The sequence below is a fragment of the Ursus maritimus genome, unplaced genomic scaffold, assembly GCF_017311325.1.
Source record: "Ursus maritimus isolate PB19 unplaced genomic scaffold, ASM1731132v1 scaffold_23, whole genome shotgun sequence".
Classification (NCBI taxonomy): domain Eukaryota; kingdom Metazoa; phylum Chordata; class Mammalia; order Carnivora; family Ursidae; genus Ursus; species Ursus maritimus.
This window is the reverse complement of record NW_024424786.1, coordinates 45,529,009-45,551,008: the sequence shown is the minus strand read 5'-3', so window position 1 is coordinate 45,551,008 and position 22,000 is coordinate 45,529,009. Positions and strand designations below refer to the sequence as shown.

At 65.1% G+C, this 22,000-nt stretch overlaps 3 protein-coding genes across 6 annotated transcripts in view; 2 read left to right on the top strand and 1 right to left on the bottom strand.

Annotated features, from left to right (window-relative positions):
* Positions 1–3,583, top strand: part of CD81 (CD81 molecule) — a 16,170-nt gene extending 12,587 nt beyond the window's left edge. The window contains exons 3-8 of the mRNA XM_040639635.1: positions 785–882; positions 1,573–1,647; positions 1,989–2,093; positions 2,338–2,439; positions 2,842–2,928; positions 3,008–3,583. Of these exons, the coding sequence (XP_040495569.1) occupies positions 785–882; positions 1,573–1,647; positions 1,989–2,093; positions 2,338–2,439; positions 2,842–2,928; positions 3,008–3,070 (530 nt within the window). The 3' untranslated portion in view covers positions 3,071–3,583. The remainder of the gene's footprint in view (positions 1–784; positions 883–1,572; positions 1,648–1,988; positions 2,094–2,337; positions 2,440–2,841; positions 2,929–3,007) is intronic.
* A 1,344-nt stretch (positions 3,584–4,927) lies between these two features.
* Positions 4,928–7,950, top strand: TSSC4 (tumor suppressing subtransferable candidate 4). 4 transcript variants are annotated; one of them, XM_008699628.2, is made up of 4 exons: positions 4,950–5,075; positions 5,457–5,599; positions 6,460–6,571; positions 6,734–7,950. In XM_008699628.2, exon 4 carries the CDS (start codon positions 6,755–6,757, stop codon positions 7,697–7,699), a length of 945 nt encoding a protein of 314 aa, XP_008697850.1. In that variant the 5' UTR covers positions 4,950–5,075; positions 5,457–5,599; positions 6,460–6,571; positions 6,734–6,754; the 3' UTR covers positions 7,700–7,950. The 4 variants fall into 4 exon arrangements, with proteins under 4 accessions (XP_040495568.1, XP_008697849.1, XP_008697850.1 ...); XM_040639634.1 differs by lacking the exon at positions 5,457–5,599 and having other exon boundaries at positions 4,928–5,075; XM_008699626.2 differs by having other exon boundaries at positions 6,460–7,950.
* A 1,269-nt stretch (positions 7,951–9,219) lies between these two features.
* Positions 9,220–22,000, bottom strand: part of TRPM5 (transient receptor potential cation channel subfamily M member 5) — an 18,324-nt gene continuing 5,543 nt past the window's right edge. The window contains exons 6-24 of the mRNA XM_040638793.1: positions 20,894–20,958; positions 20,541–20,732; positions 20,057–20,159; positions 18,301–18,419; positions 17,418–17,948; positions 17,224–17,347; positions 16,781–16,926; positions 16,337–16,449; positions 16,029–16,121; positions 15,673–15,931; positions 15,422–15,540; positions 15,100–15,232; positions 14,823–14,997; positions 11,763–11,916; positions 11,205–11,386; positions 10,711–10,843; positions 10,076–10,148; positions 9,682–9,736; positions 9,220–9,329 (exon numbers count right to left, since the gene is read on the bottom strand). Of these exons, the coding sequence (XP_040494727.1) occupies positions 9,220–9,329; positions 9,682–9,736; positions 10,076–10,148; positions 10,711–10,843; positions 11,205–11,386; positions 11,763–11,916; positions 14,823–14,997; positions 15,100–15,232; positions 15,422–15,540; positions 15,673–15,931; positions 16,029–16,121; positions 16,337–16,449; positions 16,781–16,926; positions 17,224–17,347; positions 17,418–17,948; positions 18,301–18,419; positions 20,057–20,159; positions 20,541–20,732; positions 20,894–20,958 (2,879 nt within the window). The remainder of the gene's footprint in view (positions 9,330–9,681; positions 9,737–10,075; positions 10,149–10,710; positions 10,844–11,204; positions 11,387–11,762; positions 11,917–14,822; positions 14,998–15,099; positions 15,233–15,421; positions 15,541–15,672; positions 15,932–16,028; positions 16,122–16,336; positions 16,450–16,780; positions 16,927–17,223; positions 17,348–17,417; positions 17,949–18,300; positions 18,420–20,056; positions 20,160–20,540; positions 20,733–20,893; positions 20,959–22,000) is intronic.

Below are 22,000 nucleotides of genomic sequence, written 5' to 3'. Positions count from 1 at the left end.
CCCCCGGGGGGGGGGGGGGGGGGGGCAGGTTACCAGGGCCCCCTCAGCATCCAGAGCGACACTGCAGAGCCCAGTGGGTCCCCAACCACACTTATCAGAACCAGACCTGTCTGGGTGGGCCGTGGGCACCAAGAAGGCAGTGCAGCCAGGCCAGAGGCACCCCCCCACCGTGTGCTGGCCCTTCCTGCCTCCCCAGGACCCCATGCCCAGCCTGGTGGGTACCCCTGTGTGCCATCCTGGAACTGTCCCTCCCACACCATGCACCATCGTCTGTGGGGCCACCCCAGCTGCCAGGCCACCGCCTCCAGTAGGCTCCAGTCCCTCGAAGCTGATCGAGCCCACTCCTCCAGCCCAAGGAGCCACATGGAGCCGCTGGATCTGACCCCCTGTCCGAGAGGAGTGGGCACGGCCCTGTGCACCAGGAGGGGGTGATCCTCGTGGCCCCCACTGGGCTGCAGAGGCTCTCAGGAACCGGAGTGGATGCAGGCTGTCCACGGGCCTCCCCCCAGGAGGGAGGCCGTGTAAAGATCTGTTGGCAGAGCTCTCCGAGCTCTGTGCTGTGCCAGTCAGTCCTGGCCCGGCCCTCGGAGGCCTAGCTCACAGGGTGCAGACCCGCGGGCGGAGGAGGGGTGCAGGCGCGGGAGGGGCGCTCGCCTGGTGGCCAGGCTGCAGTGCCCTCACTGCTCCTCGGGGGCAGGGTGGCCCGAGTCCTGGGCAGAGGGTATGGGAGGGGCTCTGGGGGGGGACACTGCTCACTGAGGGTGTCCATTGCTCCCCCATAAAGGCATCTATATCCTCATCGCCGTGGGTGCCGTGATGATGTTCGTGGGGTTTCTGGGCTGCTATGGGGCCATCCAGGAGTCCCAGTGCCTGCTGGGGACGGTAAGTTCCGGGGCCGGGTGGGGGCGGGAGGGGGGTGCAGAGGCAGAACCCAGAGTTCTGCTGGAGGCACCCCGTGTTCAGCTCTGATGGGCCCCCTTGCCAGTGTGGCCTTGGAGGGGGGCTCACGGGGTGGCCTGGGGACCTTTCCCAGAATGTCAGCCCTCCGGGTTCCCTGTGCAGTTCAGAAATCCCATCCTGGTCGATTGCTGTGACGTCTGGTTCCTAACTCATAGCTCTACAGTGGCCTTTCTTTGTGTTTAATAAAAAGCCACAGATACAATAGAGGGCATGTCCTAGTCCCTCGGCCAATCTCATTGGGGAAGCTGAGGCCAGGCCAGGAGGCATGGGCAGTGGGCGCCGGTGTCATGGTGACCCCCTACCCACAGGGAGAGGGAGACTTGGGGTACGGAAGGGTTCACTTGGGGCCAACCCCCCCTGGGGCTGTGCGGGCCTGCAGCCCCGACCCACTGAGCTCCGGCCTGCGGGGATGCTGAGAACCTCAGCAGGTCACAGCTGAGACCGAGTCTTCCCCCTCTACACGGCTCGTCCCTGGCCGGGACGTTCACCCGCACACACACCTGTCGGTCAGTCGGATGTGTCATCTTACATGGCCAGCCCTAAGCTGCCCCATGCCTGCTCTCATCCCCGGTGTCTCTGCCCTTCCCTCTGGGTCCTGCACGGCCTCCCCAGTTCTTCACCTGCCTGGTCATCCTCTTTGCCTGTGAAGTAGCCGCCGGCATCTGGGGCTTTGTCAACAAAGACCAGGTGAGCCTGGGACCGCAGCGGTGGGGTCCATCCTGGCCGGGCTGCAGGGGAGGAGGGCCTGCTGCTCAGGTTGTGGGGAATGGGTTGGGCCTACCCTTGGATTGCGGAGTGCTCTTTGGGGCTCCCCATGGGGCCTGCCTGGTAGAAAGGTCACAGAGGGCTTTCTGGAGGAGGCAGCACAGGGGCTAAGTAGGAGTCAGGGCCACCTGTCTCCCAGCCTCAGGGCATCCAGGTCTACCCTGGAAGCATCATGTTCTCGGGAGAGCCAGGTGAATGCTTGCCCCCCAGGGAAGGTCCCTGTGGTGGGGTGACCGCACCCCTCCTGCACACCCCTCCCCCAGATCGCCAAGGACGTGAAGCAGTTCTACGACCAGGCTTTGCAGCAGGCCGTGGTGGACGACGACGCCAACAACGCCAAGGCCGTGGTGAAGACCTTCCATGAGACGGTGCGGGGGATTCTCGGGGACCCACGGATCCCTAATAGCCACATGAGCCCGTTAGGCCAGGGTGCAGTGGGAGGAAGGGGAGGAGAGGGGCCCCTGAGCTCAGTTCTCCCCCTGGAGCAGACCGTCCCAGCCCCCCACCCTGGGCCAGACCGGGACAGCCTGCGGGATGTGTCCCTGGCCATCTCCCGAGGGTCATCTCTGCGTGAGGGCCCAGGGCTGACCGCAGGGTCCTCGGTTCCTGCAGCTCAACTGCTGTGGCTCCAGCACACTGTCTGCACTGACCACCTCCATGCTTAAGAACAACCTCTGTCCCTCGGGCAGCACCGTCATCAGCAACTTGTTCAAGGTACGTGGGGCCGGCAGGGCCTCCCAGGCTTGCTCCCGCGCGTCGACGCCACCAGCCCTGGGTGGGGCTGGCTGGTGCTGGCGGGTTGGGCCCACGGGGCGGCGAGTCTCTGCCCCCGGCTCCCAGTGGGAGAGTGGGTGTGGAGGGCGCCCCGGCCTCCTAGGTCAACACCCTCTTCGTGCGGCTCAGCGACCTGAGCAGAAGAGCGCACACAGCACGTTCCATTTCCACGTTTTAAAACGGGTGTGAGATAACCTGGCAGAGAGCAGGCCCCGGTCACACCTCTTCCAAGGGGTCGAGCCCCTCCCTGCTCTTCCGCAAGGAGCCCGGCCGCTGCACCGTGGGGGCCCGAGGGCCCGCGCCCCTGACCGTCTGCGGGCTGTCTCCCCCCGCCCACCCCAGGAGGACTGCCATCAGAAGATCGATGACCTCTTCTCGGGGAAGCTGTACCTCATCGGCATTGCGGCCATCGTGGTTGCTGTGATCATGGTGAGTGCACGGGCTGGGCATCCGCTCAGGGCGCCCCCCAGGACTGCCGGTGTTGACTGTCCCACCCAACCCCCCGCAGATCTTCGAGATGATCCTGAGCATGGTGCTCTGCTGTGGCATCCGGAACAGCTCCGTGTACTGAGCGGCCCCAGCCGCTGCCACTGCAGGGGAGGGCCGGTGGGAACCCTGCAGTGCCCCTGGAGTGACCGGACATTTCTGAGGAGGGGCCGTCACCGCCCGTGTATATAACTTCTCCGGTATTACTCTGCTCACTTATTAGCCTTTTTACTTCTGAGGTTATGTTTTTGTCCTGAAGTTCCCCGTTACCTTTCGGGGCTGAAGTCACCATAGACGGCGTGTGAGTGGGCCTTGGGGACTGTGAGGCAGGGGTCCCCTCTGCTTCTGCGGCTGCTGAGGGGGTCTGCCTGCTGCTCAGCCAGGCCTCTCCTGGGGGCCCCGTGGCCCACCCACCTGCCCCCCGGGCTGCACGGCTCATGCCTTTTTTAACTCTCGTTCCTCTCCCGCCACTTGTCTAGAGCCGGGTCTGCAAGCAGCCTTACGCCTTCAGTGCACCTGTCCTTTCTAACTCGTCACCTTCCACTGTAATTACATCTCGAAAGTCATTCAATAAAGAAGGAAAATCCAGGCATGCTAACCCACTGTCTGTGCGTGCAGCGTCCGAGACCCAGGGGGTGGCGGGAGGGGCAGGGGGCCCGGCAGCGGTGAGGCTCAGCTCTGGGGACCTTGCAGGGTGTGCTGGGCCCCCCGAGAGCACTCCGCAGGGCAGGTGCCCCTTCCGTGGGTTCTGTGCCACCATCCACAGCCCCCACCCAACCTCCCCCACCTATTCCTGGGGCAGCACAGCCCAGAGGGGGCAGTCAGATACTGTGGTGTAGGATGTGCTTGAGGTGGGGGGCCTGCAAGACTCCCCTTCCTCCTGGGGGACAGCTCTGACACCACCCCCTCCCATGCACTGAAGGGACTCTTCCTGGCTGGCTTGGGTGCTTATAAGTGTTCTGTGGAGAAGCTGGGTAGCTCCCGGCCTAAGCCGCATCTTGCAAAGGCTGGAGAGGAAGGTCTGAGCCTCTGCATGGGGAGCTCACCCGACCCACACCTGTGATGGACTGAGGCCCAGCTGCCACCCGGGGAACTGCTGGGTGATGTCACCACGAGCAGAGTGCAGGCGCTGACCTGGTGTATGCCAGACTGACCCCCTGAGGCCTCAAGCGCCTGGCTGGGGTTCACGCTGAGAACTCACAGCGGTCTCCTCTGGTGCTTATTTTATAAACTAGCCCTAGCCCTGCATTTGGGGTCATTGGGTCTCAGTGGGGTCTGCCCCTCCTGCCACACCCCTCTGCCTTCTGCGCCGGGGTGGGTCGCTGGGAGAACAGGGTGGCCCACGGAGCCCCCACCCCCTTACTTTGCCCTGTGAGACCCTGGGGCATCCTGGCCTCATGGCACAGGGCACGCAGCAGCCTCAGCCCGTGCTTGGCGTGGGGCGGGGGGCGGCCTAGGGGCCGTCCCAGGAGCGAGGCCTGGGCTTCCCGACCACTCCTAGACTGCAGCCACGAGAGGAGCGGGGGCCGGCGGGGGCCGCACAGGAGAGGCCGGGTGGACGCGGCCAGCCAGGCCATCGCGGTGGTCAGGCGAGGCCAGGACGCCTAGAGGTTGAGCCGAGGGCTCAGCTGAAACCCCTACCCCCTCCTTTTCCCCACGACGGGCGCGGTCCGGAAGCACCCGGCAACGGCGCCGCGCGCGAAGACGCACTTCCGGTTTGAGGCGGCCGCTGTGCTCGCGACTTCCAGCAGGTGGCGCTGGGGCCCCGGGAACGCGGAGGTGGCCGTTAGCCCTCGAGCATTTTGGGAGTCGCAGTACTGCCTCTTCCTCCTTCCTCCCCTCCCTACTCAATTCCGGCTCTTTGCGGGAAGGAGAGCCGCTGTTTCCGGGGAGGGGAGGCTCGGAAGAAAAGTGAGGACGCATGCGCAGGGGCTACGCGACCCGGCAGGCCGCGGGAGTAGCGGCCCAGTGCCTTGTGGGAGTCGTAGTTGTACAGGTGCGGATGCCGCGGCGCTGGTCCGGCGGAGGACTCAGTTTCCCAGAACGCCGAGCGCGGCGCAAGATGGAGCCCGCCGGGCGGCGCGGATCCGGTAGGTTTGTGGTGAGGGAGTGCGGCGCTGTCTGCCGGTCGCGTGTCTGGGAGCTCGCTGTCCGCAGCCTACTTGTCCAAGCCCGGAGCCCCCCCAGAGTGCTTCGTGTCTCCGGTCCCTCGCGGTCTGGGCCCTGGAACCCTATGCGGCCCAGGCCCCCGCCGGAGCAGAGAAAGCCAGGGGTTCTGCTCCCAAGCGGGGCCGCGTGCGCTGGCAGGGAAGCCGGTGGTCCCGCCCCCTGGGACAGGGCCCCAGCCCCCGAGTCCCCGAGCCCCCGAGCCCCCGGCCGCTGCACGCTCCTAGCCCACTGAGCTCACACACTCCCGGCTTTCCTATCGTGGGTTCCTATGAGTGTCCCACTGACCCGGCTACTTCTCTTAGTCGCGGTGGCGTCCCCGGCGGTGCGGACTACAGGAGCGCGAATTTGGGAAGCAGGAGTCTGGCTGGAGTTCTGGCTTTCCCTGCAACGTGCTGTGTGACTGGCACATTCTCCGTGTCTGGCCCTGCCGGCGCTAAACACGTGGGTGGGTGTGTTTCCTGCTCCCTTTCTCTCTTGGAGGTGTTCCTTCACTTGGGGAGTCGTGCCCCAGAGCAGTGGAGGTCCCGTCAGTGTTTGATCTACTGCGGGGCACTCGCGGCCGCTCCTGGCCCACTTGCCTGCTCCTTCGTGGGCGCATGACAGTGGGTCACCCTGGGCTGGGGGCTTGGCGGGGAGGACTTGGTGGATGAATGGGTGAGGCTGGGCTGCCCTCTGAGCCCGGAAATACAAGCTGCGAGGTACCCGCCTGGTCACACTTGGGCCACTAAACAAGTGTTGGTGGCATTTCTGTGCTCTGCTGGGAAGGTGAGGTCTGTGCAGGGTTGTGGGGGACGTGCCACTGGAAGTCACTGCAGGAGCTGCAGGGCTTGCCTCTGTCTGGAAGGATGCCCCAGGTGGTCATTACACCCCACTTCCTTGCGGATGCCTCAGATGCCAAGGACCCGGTTGCAGACTCCAGTGGAGCTCCCAGGGCCTCTCCCAGCAATCAGGAGCAGACCTTGCCTTGGGCCAGGCAGGTGGCCCAGTCTTTGTGGAGTGCTTGTGGCGTGCCACACGCTGTGCTGAGCAGTTAGTAAATGAGCCTACCTGACTGAGAGTGGAGAGCACAGGGTGCTATTGTGCCTGGGGTCAAGCCCTGGCTGGCTCCCTACTACCACAACCCCACCCCCGGGGGCCCCCTAGACGTGACTCAAGAGCATTGAATGAGGCGATCTTTACAAAGGATCTGCTCTCGGGCCTGACCTCTGTCTGGGCTCCGTAAACCCAGGACCACCCCTTGAGGGCTGTGGCACCACTTCTGCATCTTTGTGGTCTGATCTGATGGTTGGCTCTTCCCACCCTCAGCCCACTACAGTTGAGCAGCTGAACGGAGCCGGGACCAAGGCCACCACGCCTTTGCCAGTACTTCCCCCACCAGCACTCCAGTGTCCGCACAGACATCCATCAGACAAGGGAGGTGAGAGGGCTTTCAGGGGACGGGGATCTCTCCCTCGTGTTGTAGGACATAGTTTTTCCTGTGCATCCTGCCGCTGGCCCAGGGACAGTGGGTCTACAGGAGGGACCTGTCCTAAGTGACTGCGATCCTCAGAAACGAACTTCTTGGGCCGTTCCGGTGTAGGTGTGGTGCGCCCTGGGACACATGTCTGAGGCACGGGCAGGAGAGGCCCTGGAAGCTGAGCAAGGGACAGAGGCCGACACTCTGCCTTCCGACACCGTCTCTCTCAGCGACTCAGACTCTGATCTCAGCCCGCCTGGGGAGGCCCAGGGGGACTCAGACCCCGATGAGTCCCTGTTGCCTTCGCGGGGCCTCCCCACAGCCTCGGTGCGGCCATTCCACCTGAGGGGCACGAGCTCCACCTTCTCCTGGCGCAGCCACCACATCTTTGACTGCCTGGAGGGCGCAGCCAGGCAGCTTCCACCGTCTGTGGCCCAGACTGACCCGGGCGACAGTGGGGGCTTCCTGCCACCACCGGCACCCTCACACCAGCCTCCAGGAGAGGGTCCAGGCAGGGCCATTGAGAGCCCTGTCCCCCCGAAGTTGCCCCCGGTCCCTGACTATGTGGCCCACCCTGAGCGCTGGACCAAGTACAGCCTGGAAAGCGTGGCCGAGGTCAGCGAGCAGAGCAACCGGGCCGCCGCTCTGGCCTTCCTGGGCTCCCCGAACCTGGCTGCCCCCAGTGACTACATGCCCTCTTTCAACCAGGATCCTTCTAGCTGCGGGGAGGGAAGAGTTGTCTTCACCAAACCCACCCGAGCTGGCGAGGCCAGGCCTGAGAGGAAGAGGGCCCTAAGGAAGGCAGGAGAGCCAGGCAGGGGTGTGCCTGGGAATCTGGGTGCTGCAGGGGGCGAGGGCCCTGTGGAGCTGGCCCACCTGGCTGGGCCTGGGAGCCCGGAGGCTGAGGAGTGGAGCAGCCCCCATGGGGGCCTTCAGGAAGTGGGCATGCTACAGGGGGCTACCCACGCTGGGTCAGCAGCAAGGCCCCCAGTGGTGGAGACTGTTGGCTTCCATGGCAGCAGGAAGCGGAACAGAGACCATTTCCGGAACAAGAACAGCAGCCCCGAGGCCCCAGGTGCTGAGATGTGAGAGAAGAGACTGCCTGGCTGATGTTCCCTGATTAGGCTGGCAGAGGAGGGCAGCCAGGGCCACTGGCCACTTGGCGTGGAGCGCGGCTTGGGGCCCCAGCCCCCCGGGAAGGGAGCGCTGCCAGTGGGAGGTGCCAGCAGCCTGGGCTGGGGCTCAGGGTGTGGTGTCTGAAGCAGAGCTTGCCAGTGGACAGCAAAAACCCGGGTCCACCACGTGCCTGTGGGGCAACAGTAAAGGTTTGGTATTCCTCAGGCTTTGTGTCTCTGTGTAGACCGTCCACCTCAGGACCAGGGTGGCTGGGGCCTGGTCTGCCACCGGCACACCCAGGCGCCCTGTTCTCTCATTCCATCCTCCCCAACTTAGTGTCCAGGGGGCACGGAGGCTTTTTAAATTGATGTCTGGGTCTATCAGCCGTCCATCTTGGTCTAGAGCAAGAGGTAGAGAAGGCCCTGGGCACCTCACCAGGGGTGAGCTCACAATCCCAGCTGTCCAGCATATGCCTCCAACAGGGCTTGGGGCAAGGAATGCTGATGAAATGGGTCTCTAAGAGGCCAGAATGTGAGTGGGGGCAGGGGCCTTCCCCAGCCCTGGCCATTCTTGCCCCTTGGCTCTGGCCTGCCTGGGCCGTGTGTAATGATGGCCAGTGTCCTGGGACCACATCGCCAGATCAGCTGAGCTGTGCGCAGGGGCACTGCTCGTGTGGCCAGGCCCAACAGCGGGGGAAGGAACATGAACCCCTGGAGGTGTCAGGGAAGGCAGAGCGGGACAAGCATGTCACCCCTGTGCCTGGTGGCAAGACATAGCAGAGCCTGGCCAGCCTGCTGTCCCAGCCCCAGGCCCCCAGGGGAAGGCAGGACCAATGTGGCTAGCCACTCACCCTAGCTAGGGCCACCGCAGGAGCCTGGACCCGCGTCCCACGGGCAGGTAACCTGGCTCACTGCCCCATGGTCTTTACTGACTTGGTGTGGGTGTGCTCTCTAGGAGAAAGTAGCCGTGGGGCAGAGGTGGGTCCTCTCGGGGCCATGTCCTGGGGCCATGGCTAGTCCAGCACTTGCTGTGTGAGCAGGTGAGGGTATGTGGGGCTGGCAACTAACGTGCGTAGTTAACACCCGGGTCCAGGTCTTAAAGGGCAGAAGTTCTAGCCGCTCATGTTTCCACAAAATGAGTTTTAACAGGTGACACAGGTTGGGTAGGAGACAGATAGAGGCCCCAAACTGTTGCCCACCAGACGAGGTGCTTCGGCCCAGGCTGGGCAGTTGTGGATGGGCACCCATGGGCCCCCACCTGTCTGGAGAGGGCCCACCGTACACCACCGTGCTTCCTCGTGGAGAGAGGTCCTGGGGAAGGCACCAGGCAGGGCAAGGCCACTAGAACCACAGCCCACTGAGGGCGCCACCAGAGGTGGGGGAAGCTTGGTGTGTCTGCAGGGCTGGGATGGCCAGCTAAGAGCCGTGTCCCTGCCTGTCCATTGTGATCAGGATGCTGGGAGGTGGGCCCCGTGTGTGGACAGTCCACGTGGCTCAGGTGTCTGAGAGCAGCCGGCCAGCCTCGGGATGCTTGCTGCTGTCTGCGCCGCTTTGGTGGCGAGCAGAGGCTTGCTCGTGTCTGTCTTTCAGGGTCTGGGAGTCTGCTGCGGAAGGGAGACCCCTCAGCTGCAGCTGGGGCCGGTGGGGCTGGCCCAGGGGAGAGGGAGGGGCGCACAAGCACGGGACGTGGCAGCCTGGCCGGGAGGGGCCGGGGATGGTGTCTAGGAGGGCTAATCGAGCGGCCCGCTCTCAGCCTGGCTGAGGTGGAGGGCATCCGCAGAGGGCACTTGCCCCACCCTAAAGACCATTGCCAGCCAAGGGCCATCGGAGGCCTGGGCCAGTCCCCTCCCAGGCCAGGAAGGCAGATGACTGGGCGCCCTGCCACAGTCCTCCGCGTGTCCCCAGGCCAGCCTGTAACCCCTCCCTTGGCTCTGTCTTCCCTGGACACACACTTACTGCAGGAGGAGCTGCTCTGGGCCATGGAGGACAGGAGCACCGCACAGTAGTTGATCTGGAGGAGGGAGAGGCGTCCAGGGAAGCCCCAGGGTCCCTGCCACCCCGTGACCCTCCCCTCCCGTGGCTGTGCTTGAGGGAGTGGGCATGAGGGCGAGGTTCCAGGTGTGGAGAGTGGACAGTGAGGGGGTCTGAAGGGCAGGACCCCCTCCGGGGAGAGCACGCTGTCCCTGAAGTCACTTGTGGGGGTAGGTACAGGTACTGCGCCCCCCAGGGCCTCACCCTGCCCTGCCTTCCTGCTGAGCCCAGGCCTGCGTGTGGGCCCGTGAGCTTGGATGTTGGGGCGCAGGGCTGGGTGAGGGCCCCCGTCAGAAGAGCGCGTGGTCCACCTGCCTACCTGCGACTCCAAACGCTTGATGCGCTTTTCTTGCTCTTTCAGCCCCCCGAGATGCTGGGCTACGGAGTCCACCCTGCAGCGGAAACCGGTGGGCACGGTGTGCTCGCGTCCGGGCAGCCTCCCCATCCTCCCCTGTCCCCAGCCACCCAGGCCCTTTGGGGAGGTGTGGGGTGTCTGCCCTTTCCCATCATCCCCAGATCTGGGTACAGAGCCCTTCTGTCCTCCGTGGGAGCTCGATGGGGTGGAGTGACTGTCAGCAAGAGCGGGGGACAAGGGCAGACAGGAGCTGTGGGCCTGAAGGGACCACTGGGATGGACCATTTTGGGGGGATCCAGAGCAAAGAGGACACCACCTGTATCGGTCCTTCTGCCCCTCTCAGCTTCAGCCTCCCCAGCTCAGAACTGTGACTGGCAGGCGGGGGCCACACCTGGCTTTAAGGCAGTCCGCTGCCCGGCACTGATGGTGCCCCAGGTCCCGGAGGGGATCTCACAACCTCTGGCGCCCCACTCAGGCTCCAGCCTTCCCTCCGCAGGCCCTTCGCCAGCTCTGCCAGCCCCTCTTGGTGGCCCACGGGGGACACAGCCCTGGTCTCCAGGCCGGGGGCTCTGGGGCCCCCCCTCACAGCCCCTGCGCACCTGTGGGCGGTTTTTCGCAGCACCTCCTCCTGGCTGTCCTTCCTCTGCTTCTCCAGCCTGCTCAGGTAGTTCTCCTTCTGAACCGCCTCCCAGGTGACCATCTTCTGGTCCAGGGGCTCCGGCAAGTCTCTCTCTGGGAAGACCAGGCCGCCACAGGCTTGGCTGGAGCCAGGCCGGCCTTGGTGCGGGGGGGTGGGGGGGTGCCAGGGCAAGCCCCGTGTGGCACCTGGCCACAGAAGCCCCGGCCCCCACGGGGCCTGCCCCCCGCCCTCCACATCGCTGCAGACGGGCCCGGGGTGTGAGGGGGAGGAAGGCGATGGGCTCAGCCTGTGCTGGCTGCTCGGGGCCTGGACAGCGCCCGACCCGGAGTCCTTGGTGGGGGGCTGGGGGGGACCCAGGCCTCTGCGTGCCTGCCCTCCCGGCACGTCGCCCTTCCCCCTCCGTGTGTGGGGGGGTCTGGGGCTGCCAGCCCACATCCAGCCCTGCGGGCTCACCCAGGTGCACTCGCTTCTGCTCGGCCCCCTTCCGGAAGACCCTCTTGAGCATCAGGCTCAGGTGGCTGAGCAGGATGAAGGGCGGCGCCAGGGCGGGGCGCTCGTGGTACTCCACGATGAGGTGGTACCGCTGAAACTTCCAGAACATGTCGGCGTTGCCCTGCACCACCTGGAACGTGTAGCTGTGGGGCCGGCGTGTGGGCGGCGGAGCACACATGGGCCCCCCGGGTCCTCCCGTCCGGGTCCCTCCTACGGCCTCATGCCACTCCCAGAGCCCCCCTCTCCTGCGATCGTCTCCGCTCACGTGGAGTCTCCCCGTGCCCTCTGCTCCCCTGGACAAGCCCAGGCTGCCCGGTGCAAACCTGTCCTGGGAGCCGCCCATCCCCACGCCCGTCATTGACCGCACCGCCTCGTCGAGGCCCCGCCCTCCTTCGGCCCACGGTCCAGGCCCCAGCCCCTCCGGGGGTGCAGTGGCCCCTGCAGCCCCAGGCCTGGAGGGCTGGGCACTGGTGTCCCTGGGGCCCCGCACGTGGAGGGAGCGGGGGGCGCACGGGCCACCTGAACATGGCGATCAGCAGGTTCATGAGCAGTACATTGGTGACCAGCAGGAAGGTGACCAGCAGGAGGATGACCAGCCAGTTGGCGTAGAGGTTGGGGCAGGAGGGGGAGTCCTCCTGCAGCAAGGGGTGCAGGGAGCAGTTCACGCGGGCTTCTGAAACACAAGTGGCACGGTGGGGGCTGCCTCGGACCGACACCCTCCGGTCTTGAGAGCCTCATCCTCGGGTTGAGGCCACCCAGGGGTGGAGGGCACTGGCCAGGTGGCCCAACTACCCTGGTTGGCTGGGGATTGCCTGGCTTAGCCCTGAAAGTTCCTGTATTAGGACACCACGGTCCCAGCAAACCAGGGGGACGGTCAGCCTGGGGGCACTGGTCCCACTTCCCACCTCCTCCCACCTGCACTCACAGCCAGGGCCCCGGGTTCTGGACACAGAGCCAAGGCCATTTGGGGGATGGGGCACAGAGGACTCCCCACTGCCAAAGGCTGTGCTCAAAGCTGGTTTGGAGAGAGCTGGTCTAGGTGAGGGGTGACCCTGTCTCCCCTCGCAGGACTTGTCAGGGCCTTTATAACGCTAAGGCCTGTCACATGGCACCCAGTGAGGGGAGGCAAATCTGCACCATTTTCAAACCTCATCTGGCCACACTGCCCTTGACCCTGAACTACAGGCACTGTGGACACAGAGCATCTCTGGGCCATGCCAGCTCACAGAACATTCTCTGGGCAGTGGGAATGAGTACGCGATCTGGGAGCAGGCTGAGCTCTGCGCCCTGGGCAAGTGTGCCCTGGGAGGCCCGAGGATCACAGCTCCGGCCCCTCCCCAGCTAGCACCCCCACGCTCATGGGACAGGAGGCGTGGGAGGAAGGAGCAGAGCATGAGTGCACAGACCACGGCTGCCCTGGGTGCTTGCCACATCTTCCTCAGGAGGGGGCTCGTGGCCGCGTCTGCCCACCTGCACAGGTCGCATATGTGCGTGCGCCCGCGTGCCCGTGTGGTTGCTGCCCATGCCTGAGCACTGGACTGTCGCCACGGCTGCCTCTCTGGGTCTCTGCTGTGGGTCCAGGTGACACTGGCGGCCTTGGTCTCTAAGTGTGTGTACCTGTGTCCCCACGCTGTGCACGCGTGTCAGGCTGGCAGGGCCTGTTTTCACGTGTCCGTGTCTCCCTCTTTGAGGGAGCTCCTCTCCTAATTTCCCGAGTGACTTTTTGTGCCAGGCCGCCCACGGTGAGCTGCTGAGTGTGCGGAAGGGTGTGGGCGAGCAGCGGCCTCCCCACCCTGGCCCGTGGGTCTACTCGGGGCTGATTCACGACCCTCCTCTCTCCCCCCGCGCCCAGGCTCCAGAGCAGTGAGACCCCCATGACTCTCAAAGGTGCCACCAGGCCAGGCTGGAAATTAAATTGTCCCTGGGGCTGAAGCCAGACTGAAGTCAGCCCCAGGGCTTCCCGCCTGGAGCGCAGGGACAGGGTGTACAGGGTGGCCCTCTGGGCCCCAGGCCCACAGGCTGCATGTTAGTGACTCAGCCCAGCCCTGCCCCCCCCCCCGTGGCGGGGTTACCCAGAGGCCTGAGCAGACAGGAAGCCCAGCCCCAGGAGGGGAAGGGCCGGCCCAGGCCTGGCCCTGATTGTGGGCTTGGTGCTCCAGCATCGGCCCACCTGAGGCAGCCAGGGGGCTGGGACCCCCTCGGGGAGGCCTGCACTCCATCTGCCGTCCTCGGGTAGCCCTGGGCTTCTGGGGAGCAGGGGCCGTGACCCCACCACACACCACTATCCCCCCTCCTCCAGCGTGTGGCTGGGGCTGGCTGGCCCGAGATGTGGCCCTCCAAGTGACCCGGCACTCCCCGCCTCCCAAGGGCACTGCAGGACAGGGCAGCCAGGGGCCATATGTGAAGGGAGGCAGGGTCTGCTGAAACTAAGGGCCTGAAACAGTGTGGGTGGGCAAACACCGAGGAGTCACGGGGGGCAGGCCACACAAACAGGCCGAGAAAACGTGCCTGCAGAGCACCCCAGTGGGCTGATTTCCATGGTGGTGGTACCGTTCCCATCCTGGCAGCCTGTGTTCTCATCACTCTTGCTCTCACCCCACTGACAAATCCTCATGTGTGTGGCTGGCATGCTGACCGCGCCTCACTGGCATCAGTGGTCGGGGTTGGGCCTTAGACCTAGGGCGCTCCTGACTGCCCTGGGCCCCAGGTGGCCCCGGTCCTGCACCGGCCTAAGAGAATGGCCCCTCCCAGGGCCCTCACACGGGCCCCTGGCACTGGCACACCTTCCCTTAGGGGCTGGTTCCTTCTCCTCCTCCTCCTCACCGAATCCCAGCCATCTCCAGGGCCTGCACAGGTGTCCCTGTCCCCCACCCCAGGGCTCCCCTGCACCTGTCACCACCCAGCCCCCCACAGTGAAATGGCTCTGCCTCCCGCACTGTACCCACTGTCCTTGGAAATTCTTGGAACCCCCACCAGACCTCAGCCCACACAAGGGCCAGCTGGAGACACCTACAGCCCCTGACAGGCTGCGCACATTTGACAGTAGGCAAGGCGCACACACTGTGGTGTGTCCCCGGAAGCAGCAAGGGCGCTGTCAGGAACTGCCCCACGGCCGAGGGGCCTTGCCAGCAGGCGGGCCCAGGGCCTGGTGCGGAGCCTCTGGCAGATGGTGGGGGACAGGGAGGCCCACTGTCCAGCAGGACTGCCCAGGAGGGCAGAGGCATCAGCACATGGGTCGGTTAGGGATGGACTGGGACGGCCCCTGCCTGAGCCTGCAGTGCCTGCTGTGGCGGAGCCCATCCAGGGCAGATGCTGGCTCCTGTCCACTCTGCGGCCTCCTCTCATTTGTTCCTAGCCTGGCGCCCAGAGTCTTAGGTCCCTGTGACCAACAGAAATCAGCCTGGAGCGGCTCCTGGGCTGTAGGGCCTGGGGGCCAGCCGCATCTCAGCTAGCTCCTGGCTGGGGCCTCACGTGGCCCTGAAAGGGTTGTAAAAGGAGACTTTGTAGACTGGACCCCACCTGGCTGCACTCTGGTGGGGTGTCCTGCTTCCAGCCCCCCCCCCCCGGCTGTGTGCTAACCATCGATCTCGTCCAGAGGGATTTGCCCGAAGATCTGCAGGTAGGGCCGGTAGAGCACGCGGCGGAAGACCCACTCCAGGCGCCCGTCGTGGGGGTGCAGCAGCGCCTGTGTGGTCACGCCGTAGGCCACAAGCCACACACTCAGGAAGAAGAGGAAGAAAAAGACGTCCTTCATCTCCAGGGGGAAGAGCAGAGAGTGTGAGCGGTCGCCCGGTTCGGGGCGCTATCTCACCCGCCGCCGGGGGCCAGGGCAGGCCCAGCTGTGGCCGGGGCTCACCATGCGCTCCACAATGATGATCTTGGGGCCCAGCTGCTTGTGGATGGCGAAGATGTGGATGAGCCGGAGCGTGAACACCATGAAGTCCACGGCAAGGACTGTGCGGCCCGCCTCAAACACGGAGGGCTCCATCCTGGGGGAGGGCGCTGGGTTGGATGGGCTGCTCGTGCCCAGAGAGGGGAAGGAGCTTCCTGCAGACGCACAGCGCGGGTGCCAGAGAGAAGCCGGAATTTCCGAGGCCTTTCGTGGCTTCGTCCTGCAGGTGGCCCCACCCACCGGCCCGACTGAGGGGGCCCCCGTCAGGCCTCTGGGCCCCACAGACCTGCAGGTGACTCCGACAACGAACAGGAAGATGGCCGTCATGTCACACTTGTTCCAGTTATCCTCCACGTAGAGTGCAAACTTCTTCACCAGATGCGTGTCCTCGTCCCTGAAGAATCCCTGGCAGAGGGGCAGACCGTCCGCTGACAGCTCACCGGAGACAGCCCTGCCCACCCCAGGCCGGGGTCGACGGGGATCCGGGCTCAGCCTGGAGCTGGGATCAGGGCTTCGTGGGCTCAGCCCACCACTGACCTGCCGGATCTCTTCCAGCACCAGCGTGAAGACCCAGAAGTAGAGGGTGACCTCAGCCCCAGACGGCCCCTGAGGAGGTGGCCTGAAGTCCACCAACAGGACGTAGGCGAACAGGAAGAGGAACGCAAAGTACATGAGCACGTTCCCCAGGAACACGGTCACGGGCGCGCCCCAGAACATTCGCCAGCGCGTGAGCAGGAAGACGGCGTGCGGCCCTCGGTCGCCCCGAGCCCTCGCTGCCTCGGACAACTCGTCCGGCCTGCAGCACAAGGAGACCACAGTCGGCGGTGAGGTGGCGGCCGGGCGCCCCACGGAGTGAGTGCCGCCCCCCGGCCAGCCCACCCCACGGCCCTCACCCGCTGCCCGGGCTGCAGAGCAGGCCCTTCTCCGTGTCCAGGCTGTCCAGCTCCTGCAGGCCCTCGGGGCCCGTCCTTGGTGGGGCCTCCTCACTGCAAGCACAGGGGATCTCAGGCCCCGTGTGCAGGGCACTGGCCAGCAGAGGAAGCGCCGAGCGCGCCGAGGAGGGATGTGGGGAGGGTCTGTGCACAGCGGGGCCCACACAGGTGCTGCACGTGGGGGACAGTGGGGACGCGCCACCGGCAGCACCCGCGGGGCCCAGGGCCCCCCGCGGCTGGCAAGCTGGCAGCGCCCGCACCCAGCGCACCTGAAGGTGATGAGGTTGGTGTAGATGAGGGCCGGGCAGAGGAAGGCACACGGCAGCCGCAGGATGGGCGTGCCCGACGCCATGTCCCCCCACCAGATCTTGGTCAGGAAAGCCTGAAATAAAGGCGCCACTGCTGGCCTCCCACCCCCACACCTTTGCCCACACTGTGCCCGGCACCAGGTGTCCCCTCCCGGGCTCAGCCGAAGCCTCACCCTGCATCCCCGCGGGGAAGACCCTTCACAGGGGGAGGCCGGGTTTGGGGTGCGGGAGGGCTGAGCCGAGGAGACGTCCCCTCTGCTGAGACCCGAGGCGGACAAAGGGCTGGCCGGGGGCAGCGAGAAGGAAGCCAGGCAGCCGCTTCCAGGAGCTGAACGTCCCTCCTGTGCCCCCTGCCCGGCGTGGCCAGGACTTGGAGGGTGGAGGCAGGGGAAGCCAGACTGTCACCTGCACCCCGTCGTGGGCGAAGAAGGCCTTGGCATCGGCCTCGGTGGCCAGGTGCAGGCAGGTGGTCCTGCTCCAGGAGCGGTTCCTGCGCACCAGCAGGGCGAACGCGCGGTCCTCACTGTTGCTGTAGCACTCAGAGAAGAGGCCTGCCCGCGACACCGGCCGCTGGCACCCGCACCGCCGGGCCCCCGCCATCCTCATGCCTATGCCCTGAGCCGCGCCCAGCTCCCCGTGGGGACACTGACCATCCCCGCCTGCCCTGCCCCTCCCTCCCCTGTCGTCACCCCACATGCCCCGACCGACCGGCAGCAAGACCCCGTGTGTGCCCAAGGACCCATCTGTCCCTCTGTTAGAATGTTAGGGTCCACCTTCCCCCCAGGAGGAGCCTCTGAGGTGACCCCGGCCCCGCCGCGTGCGTCGGCTGACCGCCAGCCGGAGCTCACCCAGGGCCAGCTGCTCGTACTTGGCCTCGCTCGCGGTGCGGCGCACCTCCGCCCCCGTCTGCAGGTGCGCCATCTCTCTGACGATCTTGCAGGCGGCCAGAGCAGCGGCCACCCCTTCCTGGCCCTAGGAGGCAGGGTGTGAGGAGGCTGGCCTCCCCCGCCCCGCCCGCCCGCCGGAGTCAGGGCCCACGCACCATGGCCCAGAAGTAGGTGGCCATCTCATGGCGGTTCTGCAGCACGGCCCAGAGGAACAGGTCCCGCCAGGGGTTCTCGCTCTTGCGGCTCAGATCCAACAGCCACTTCCGGCCCTCGGGCCGCCTGGCCGGGGCACGTTCCTGGAGGACGGGGCCATCAGCCTCCTGGTGGCCAGGCCCAGCCCCTCCCAGCCGCCGGCCACTCACCTCCTGGTAGAGCCCGCGGCAGGCGTCGTGCAGGAAGTCCTTGAGCAGGCGGGAGACCTCGTGCAGGGAGAAGGCGGGTGGGCCCACGGGCGGCTCGCGGGCCTGCTGGGCACCCAGGCCAGCCAGCGTCAGCCGTCCCTCCTCGTGCTTGCGCTGCAGCAGGTCGAACAGCAGGCTCTTGGGGGGCGCGGAGCGGTAGAGCCGCTGCAGCCGCCCGTACGTCAGGAAGTCCCCCACGTCGGCGCCGTTGTCCACAAAGAGCCGCACAAACTCGGGCTTGTCACTCACCAGCGCGTCCATCATCACCTCCTCCAGGTCGCAGGACTGGGGCCGCCACGGGGCACGCCCAGGTGGGGGAGACGGGCAGAGTGAGTGCGAGCCAGGGCACTGGGAGCTCCCCGGCTCCTGTGCCCCATCCTGACCCTCCGACCCGGCTCTGGACCACCGGGGGCCCTGAGTCCCTGGGCATCGGGCAGACCCATCCTCCCTGGGGGCCGCACGTGGGGAGCTCCCAGCAGGTGCCCTGGCCTCCCCGCCCCCCTCGGCCACGGTGGGCAGGAAGGGGCCCGCCACTGGCCCTGGGAGCACCCTCTGTCCCAGGCCCACGACACGGTCCTCGCCCTGTGTCGGCCAGAAACGAGGCTCAGGAGGCATCAGCTGGCCGGTGGGTGGGCACCTTCCACTCCACGTCCCCATTGAAGATCTCGCTTCTGGCGATGTCCACGCGGTCCCAGGCCACGGCCAGCTTGAGCTCGTCCAGGTAGTCCTGTGCTTCCTGGCTGTGGCTCTTGCAGGCTGCAGGCAGAGTGGGCAGGAGGTGAGGGGCGAACCCCGTGGTCCACAGAGCCAGTGGGCACAGGGCCCCCCCGCGATGGTCTTCTGGGTACACAGCCCAGGAACTGCGGCCTGCTTCACACCCTCTCAATAATGGTGAGAGGCTCCCAATGTCGTAAGACTCCCAGGAGCCGGTCCTGGGAGCCCTGACAGAAACACCGGCCCCCGGGACTAGAATGAGCAGGGGTGAGCGGAGCGTGAGGGAGCAGACAGCCTGTCTGGAGGAGCGTCCCCTCCCTCCCTCCCTCCCTCCAGGGCATCCCAGCCCCAAACTGCCCCTCTGGGCCTGGGTCTGTGGCTTCCCCAAGGTCAGTCCCTTGGCATGGCTGGTCTCCAGTATGAGAAGCATATCAAGCGACAGCCAGACAGTAGGACAGCCCAGGGTCGTCGATTGAGGTACAGAGAGACACAAGGTGGTCCTTGTGCCCCATGGAGGATCCCTCAGCCTAAAGAGCAATGAGGCACACGCACGTGCTGCGGTCTGGGCAAGCCTCAGGCACACCGGGCTGCGCTCTGTAGCCCCCTGAGAGGAAGGGCCCCGAACGGGCACATCTGTGCAGGCAGACCACACGCCGGTGGGCACCAGGGCCCAGGGAAACAGGGCGTGCCTGACGGCTGCCAGCCCACTTCGGGGGCAATGAAGATGTTCTGGAATTAGACCATGCAGATGATTGACAACTTGCAAATGGACTAAAAGCCCCTGGATTGGACACTTTAAATAGTTTCTCAAATTACAGTAAAACACAGCAGACGTCAAACCTGCCAAACACAGGACCTTTACGGATCTGCATCACCTCTGTGTCATTCCAGTATTGTTACACGTGCTGATGGAAACATGGGTGCGGGGCCACACACACAGACAGGTGCATGCACACATGTGCTCCCACGGACACAGGCACTCACACTCACGCACACACGTGCACACAGGTACATGCACACATGCTCCCACGTATGCAGGCACACACACTCATGCACACACGGGCACACAGGTACACGTGCTCCCACGGACGCAGGCACACACACTCATGCACACACGGGCACACAGGTACACACACATGCTCCCACGTATGCAGGCACACACACTCATGCACACACAGGCACACAGGTACACACACATGCTCCCACATATGCAGGCACACACACTCATGCACACACATGTGCACACAGGTACACGCATACGTGCTCCCACGGACGCAGGCACACACACTCATGCACACACGGGTACACAGGTACATGCACACGTGATCCCATGGATGCAGGCACACACTCATGCACACACATGTGCACACAGGTACACACGTGTTCACATGTACGCAGGCACACACACTCATGCACACGGGCACAAAGGTACACACACGTGCTCCCACGGACGCAGGCACACACACTCATGCACACACACACACACACAGCAGAGGGACGCCGTCCCAGGCATCCTGGCTGCCGACATCCCACCTGGGCAGTGGCCTGCCCCACGCGCCAGCCCCTGCAGGGTGAGAGCCATGATGGGACAGGGTGTGGGAAGCAGCCCCGTGCCAGGCACAGAGCCAGGGCCACGGGAAGCAGTGGCTGGCCTCCCCACCTCCACCCGGGGCTCTCACCTTTCACCAGCGCCTTAAGGATGACGGTGTCCAGCTCCTCAGAGCCCTCTTGCTCGAAGTCGTGCACAGTGAGCAGGTGTGGGTGGGAGGTGATGTTCTGCAGCTGGGACACCAGGACAAAGGCCCTGAGGTGGCCCTGGGGGCAGGGGGCAGACCACAGGCCTAGCACGGATGGAGGCACATGCTGGGTGCTTGGCGTGTGAGGCGGGTCCTAGAGAGCAGGCCATCCGGCTGCCCGGGGCACCGGGGCAGCACCACCCCCAGCCCAGGGGTCTTGCTCCGAAGTCCCTTGCTCCAAGGGCCTGAGGCAGAGCCAGCGTGGAGGCTTCGTGGGGAGAGGGAGGAGGCTGGGCCCTTCTGCCTGGGCGGGGGGCACAAGGTGCCCAGGAGGAGTTTCTCCCAGGGTCAGCCCTGCCCAGGAGAAGGGGTGGGACAGGGAGGGGGTCTTGGCCTTCGGATCCCGCAGTCCCCAGGAGGCTCCTACCAGCTCAGTCCAGTGTACGATGTCCTCCCAGCAGAAATGTTCTCCTGGAAACTTCTCTTTAAACTGCTTCTCGGCCACCTGGGGCACCAGGAGGTGGGGCTGGTTCACCAGGGCTGCCAGCACGTCCGCAATGCCCCCTGAGCCCGCCAGGATCAGCCACGGGGCAGCATGCTCCACAGCCCTGGAAATCCTCTGAGGCGTCACGGTGGGGAGAGTGGGCCCCACGTCAGCTTGGGCACTGTCCTGAGCCCACGTGCCAGAGGTGCCCTGTCCCAGGCCAGGGAGGGCCCTGCAGGCAGCCGCGGCCGGCCGGGGGTCTCCCACCAGGCCCCCGCCTCCCTCCCCTGCCCTACCTCCAGGGTGCTGGGGTCACCATTGACCAGCAGACAGAGGACGGGGATCTCGATGCTGCCGGTGCCTGTGGACAGAGCACCCATGAGGTCTGCCCTGGTGTGCAGGTAAGTGGAGGGCCTGGCACCCTCCCTGTGGGGTGGCCACCCAGGCCTCAGACCATCAGCCCCCCCCCCCCCATTTTCTGGGCAAACGCAGGCCCAGAGGCTGTTTCTAGTGAAGAGCGGGCTCCAGGCTGCATATCGCACACACCTGCCCCTTCGCCCGGAGACCACTACGGCCACTCATGGCCTTTTCAACAGAAAGGAACGTTGGTGAAATCCAGCGTTCAGTCCCCGGCCACACCAGCCACAATTAGGTGCCAGCATCTATCCCCATCCGGCCGTGCTGCAGACCACTGGCGGCCCCCAGGAGCAAACCAAAGAGGTAAAGGGGGGCCTTGGCCGGTTTCGTCCCCCAAGCATAAACCAGAAGCCAGACTCTGGAATGTGAGGCCAGCTGGTGCTGGGGAGACAGGGGCCACCAGCCTCCCGGCAGGTGCCTCCTGATTGAATCTGGAGGAGAGATGAGGGTGTGCGGGCTGTCCAGGCTTCCGCCAACCAGAGCGCCGTACCACCTCGTGGTTGTGTTTTCATTTTTAAAGGACACTCAGTTAATAGTTTATATTGCTTATAAATATTATAAGCACTTATATGTTTTGTGTGTAAATTTTTGTTACACACCAGTATTTCTTAAATCCATCTATCAACCCCCCCACTGTCTGCAGGCGCACCTATTCCTTGGGTAACACTGCCCTCTGGTGGCACCATACTTCATGGCTGGTAGAGGGAAATAGGCTTCTCAAAACTTGCAAATCCGCGTTCTTCCCAAAAGCCCTGAGCCCACAGAAAGAGCCTCTGGCCAGGGGTGCCCCATGTAAACATACCCGCAACTACTCTGCCATCTGGCGGGAATGTCGCTGCCTCGCAGGGCTACACCCCTATCTGCACCCCCACCGACCCGCTGGCAGCTTCCCATCCCAGACCACCTGACAGCCCAGTCCTCCACACTCAGGCATGCTCAGTGCCTTCAGCCCCCCTGGGGGTCCAGCCCCTGCCCTCAGGTCCCCC

What these genes read in the sequence shown, in the direction of transcription:
- TSSC4 (XM_040639634.1), top strand. Translation starts at nt 6,755, where the DNA reads ATGTCTGAGGCACGGGCAGGAGAGGCCCTGGAAGCTGAGCAAGGGACA.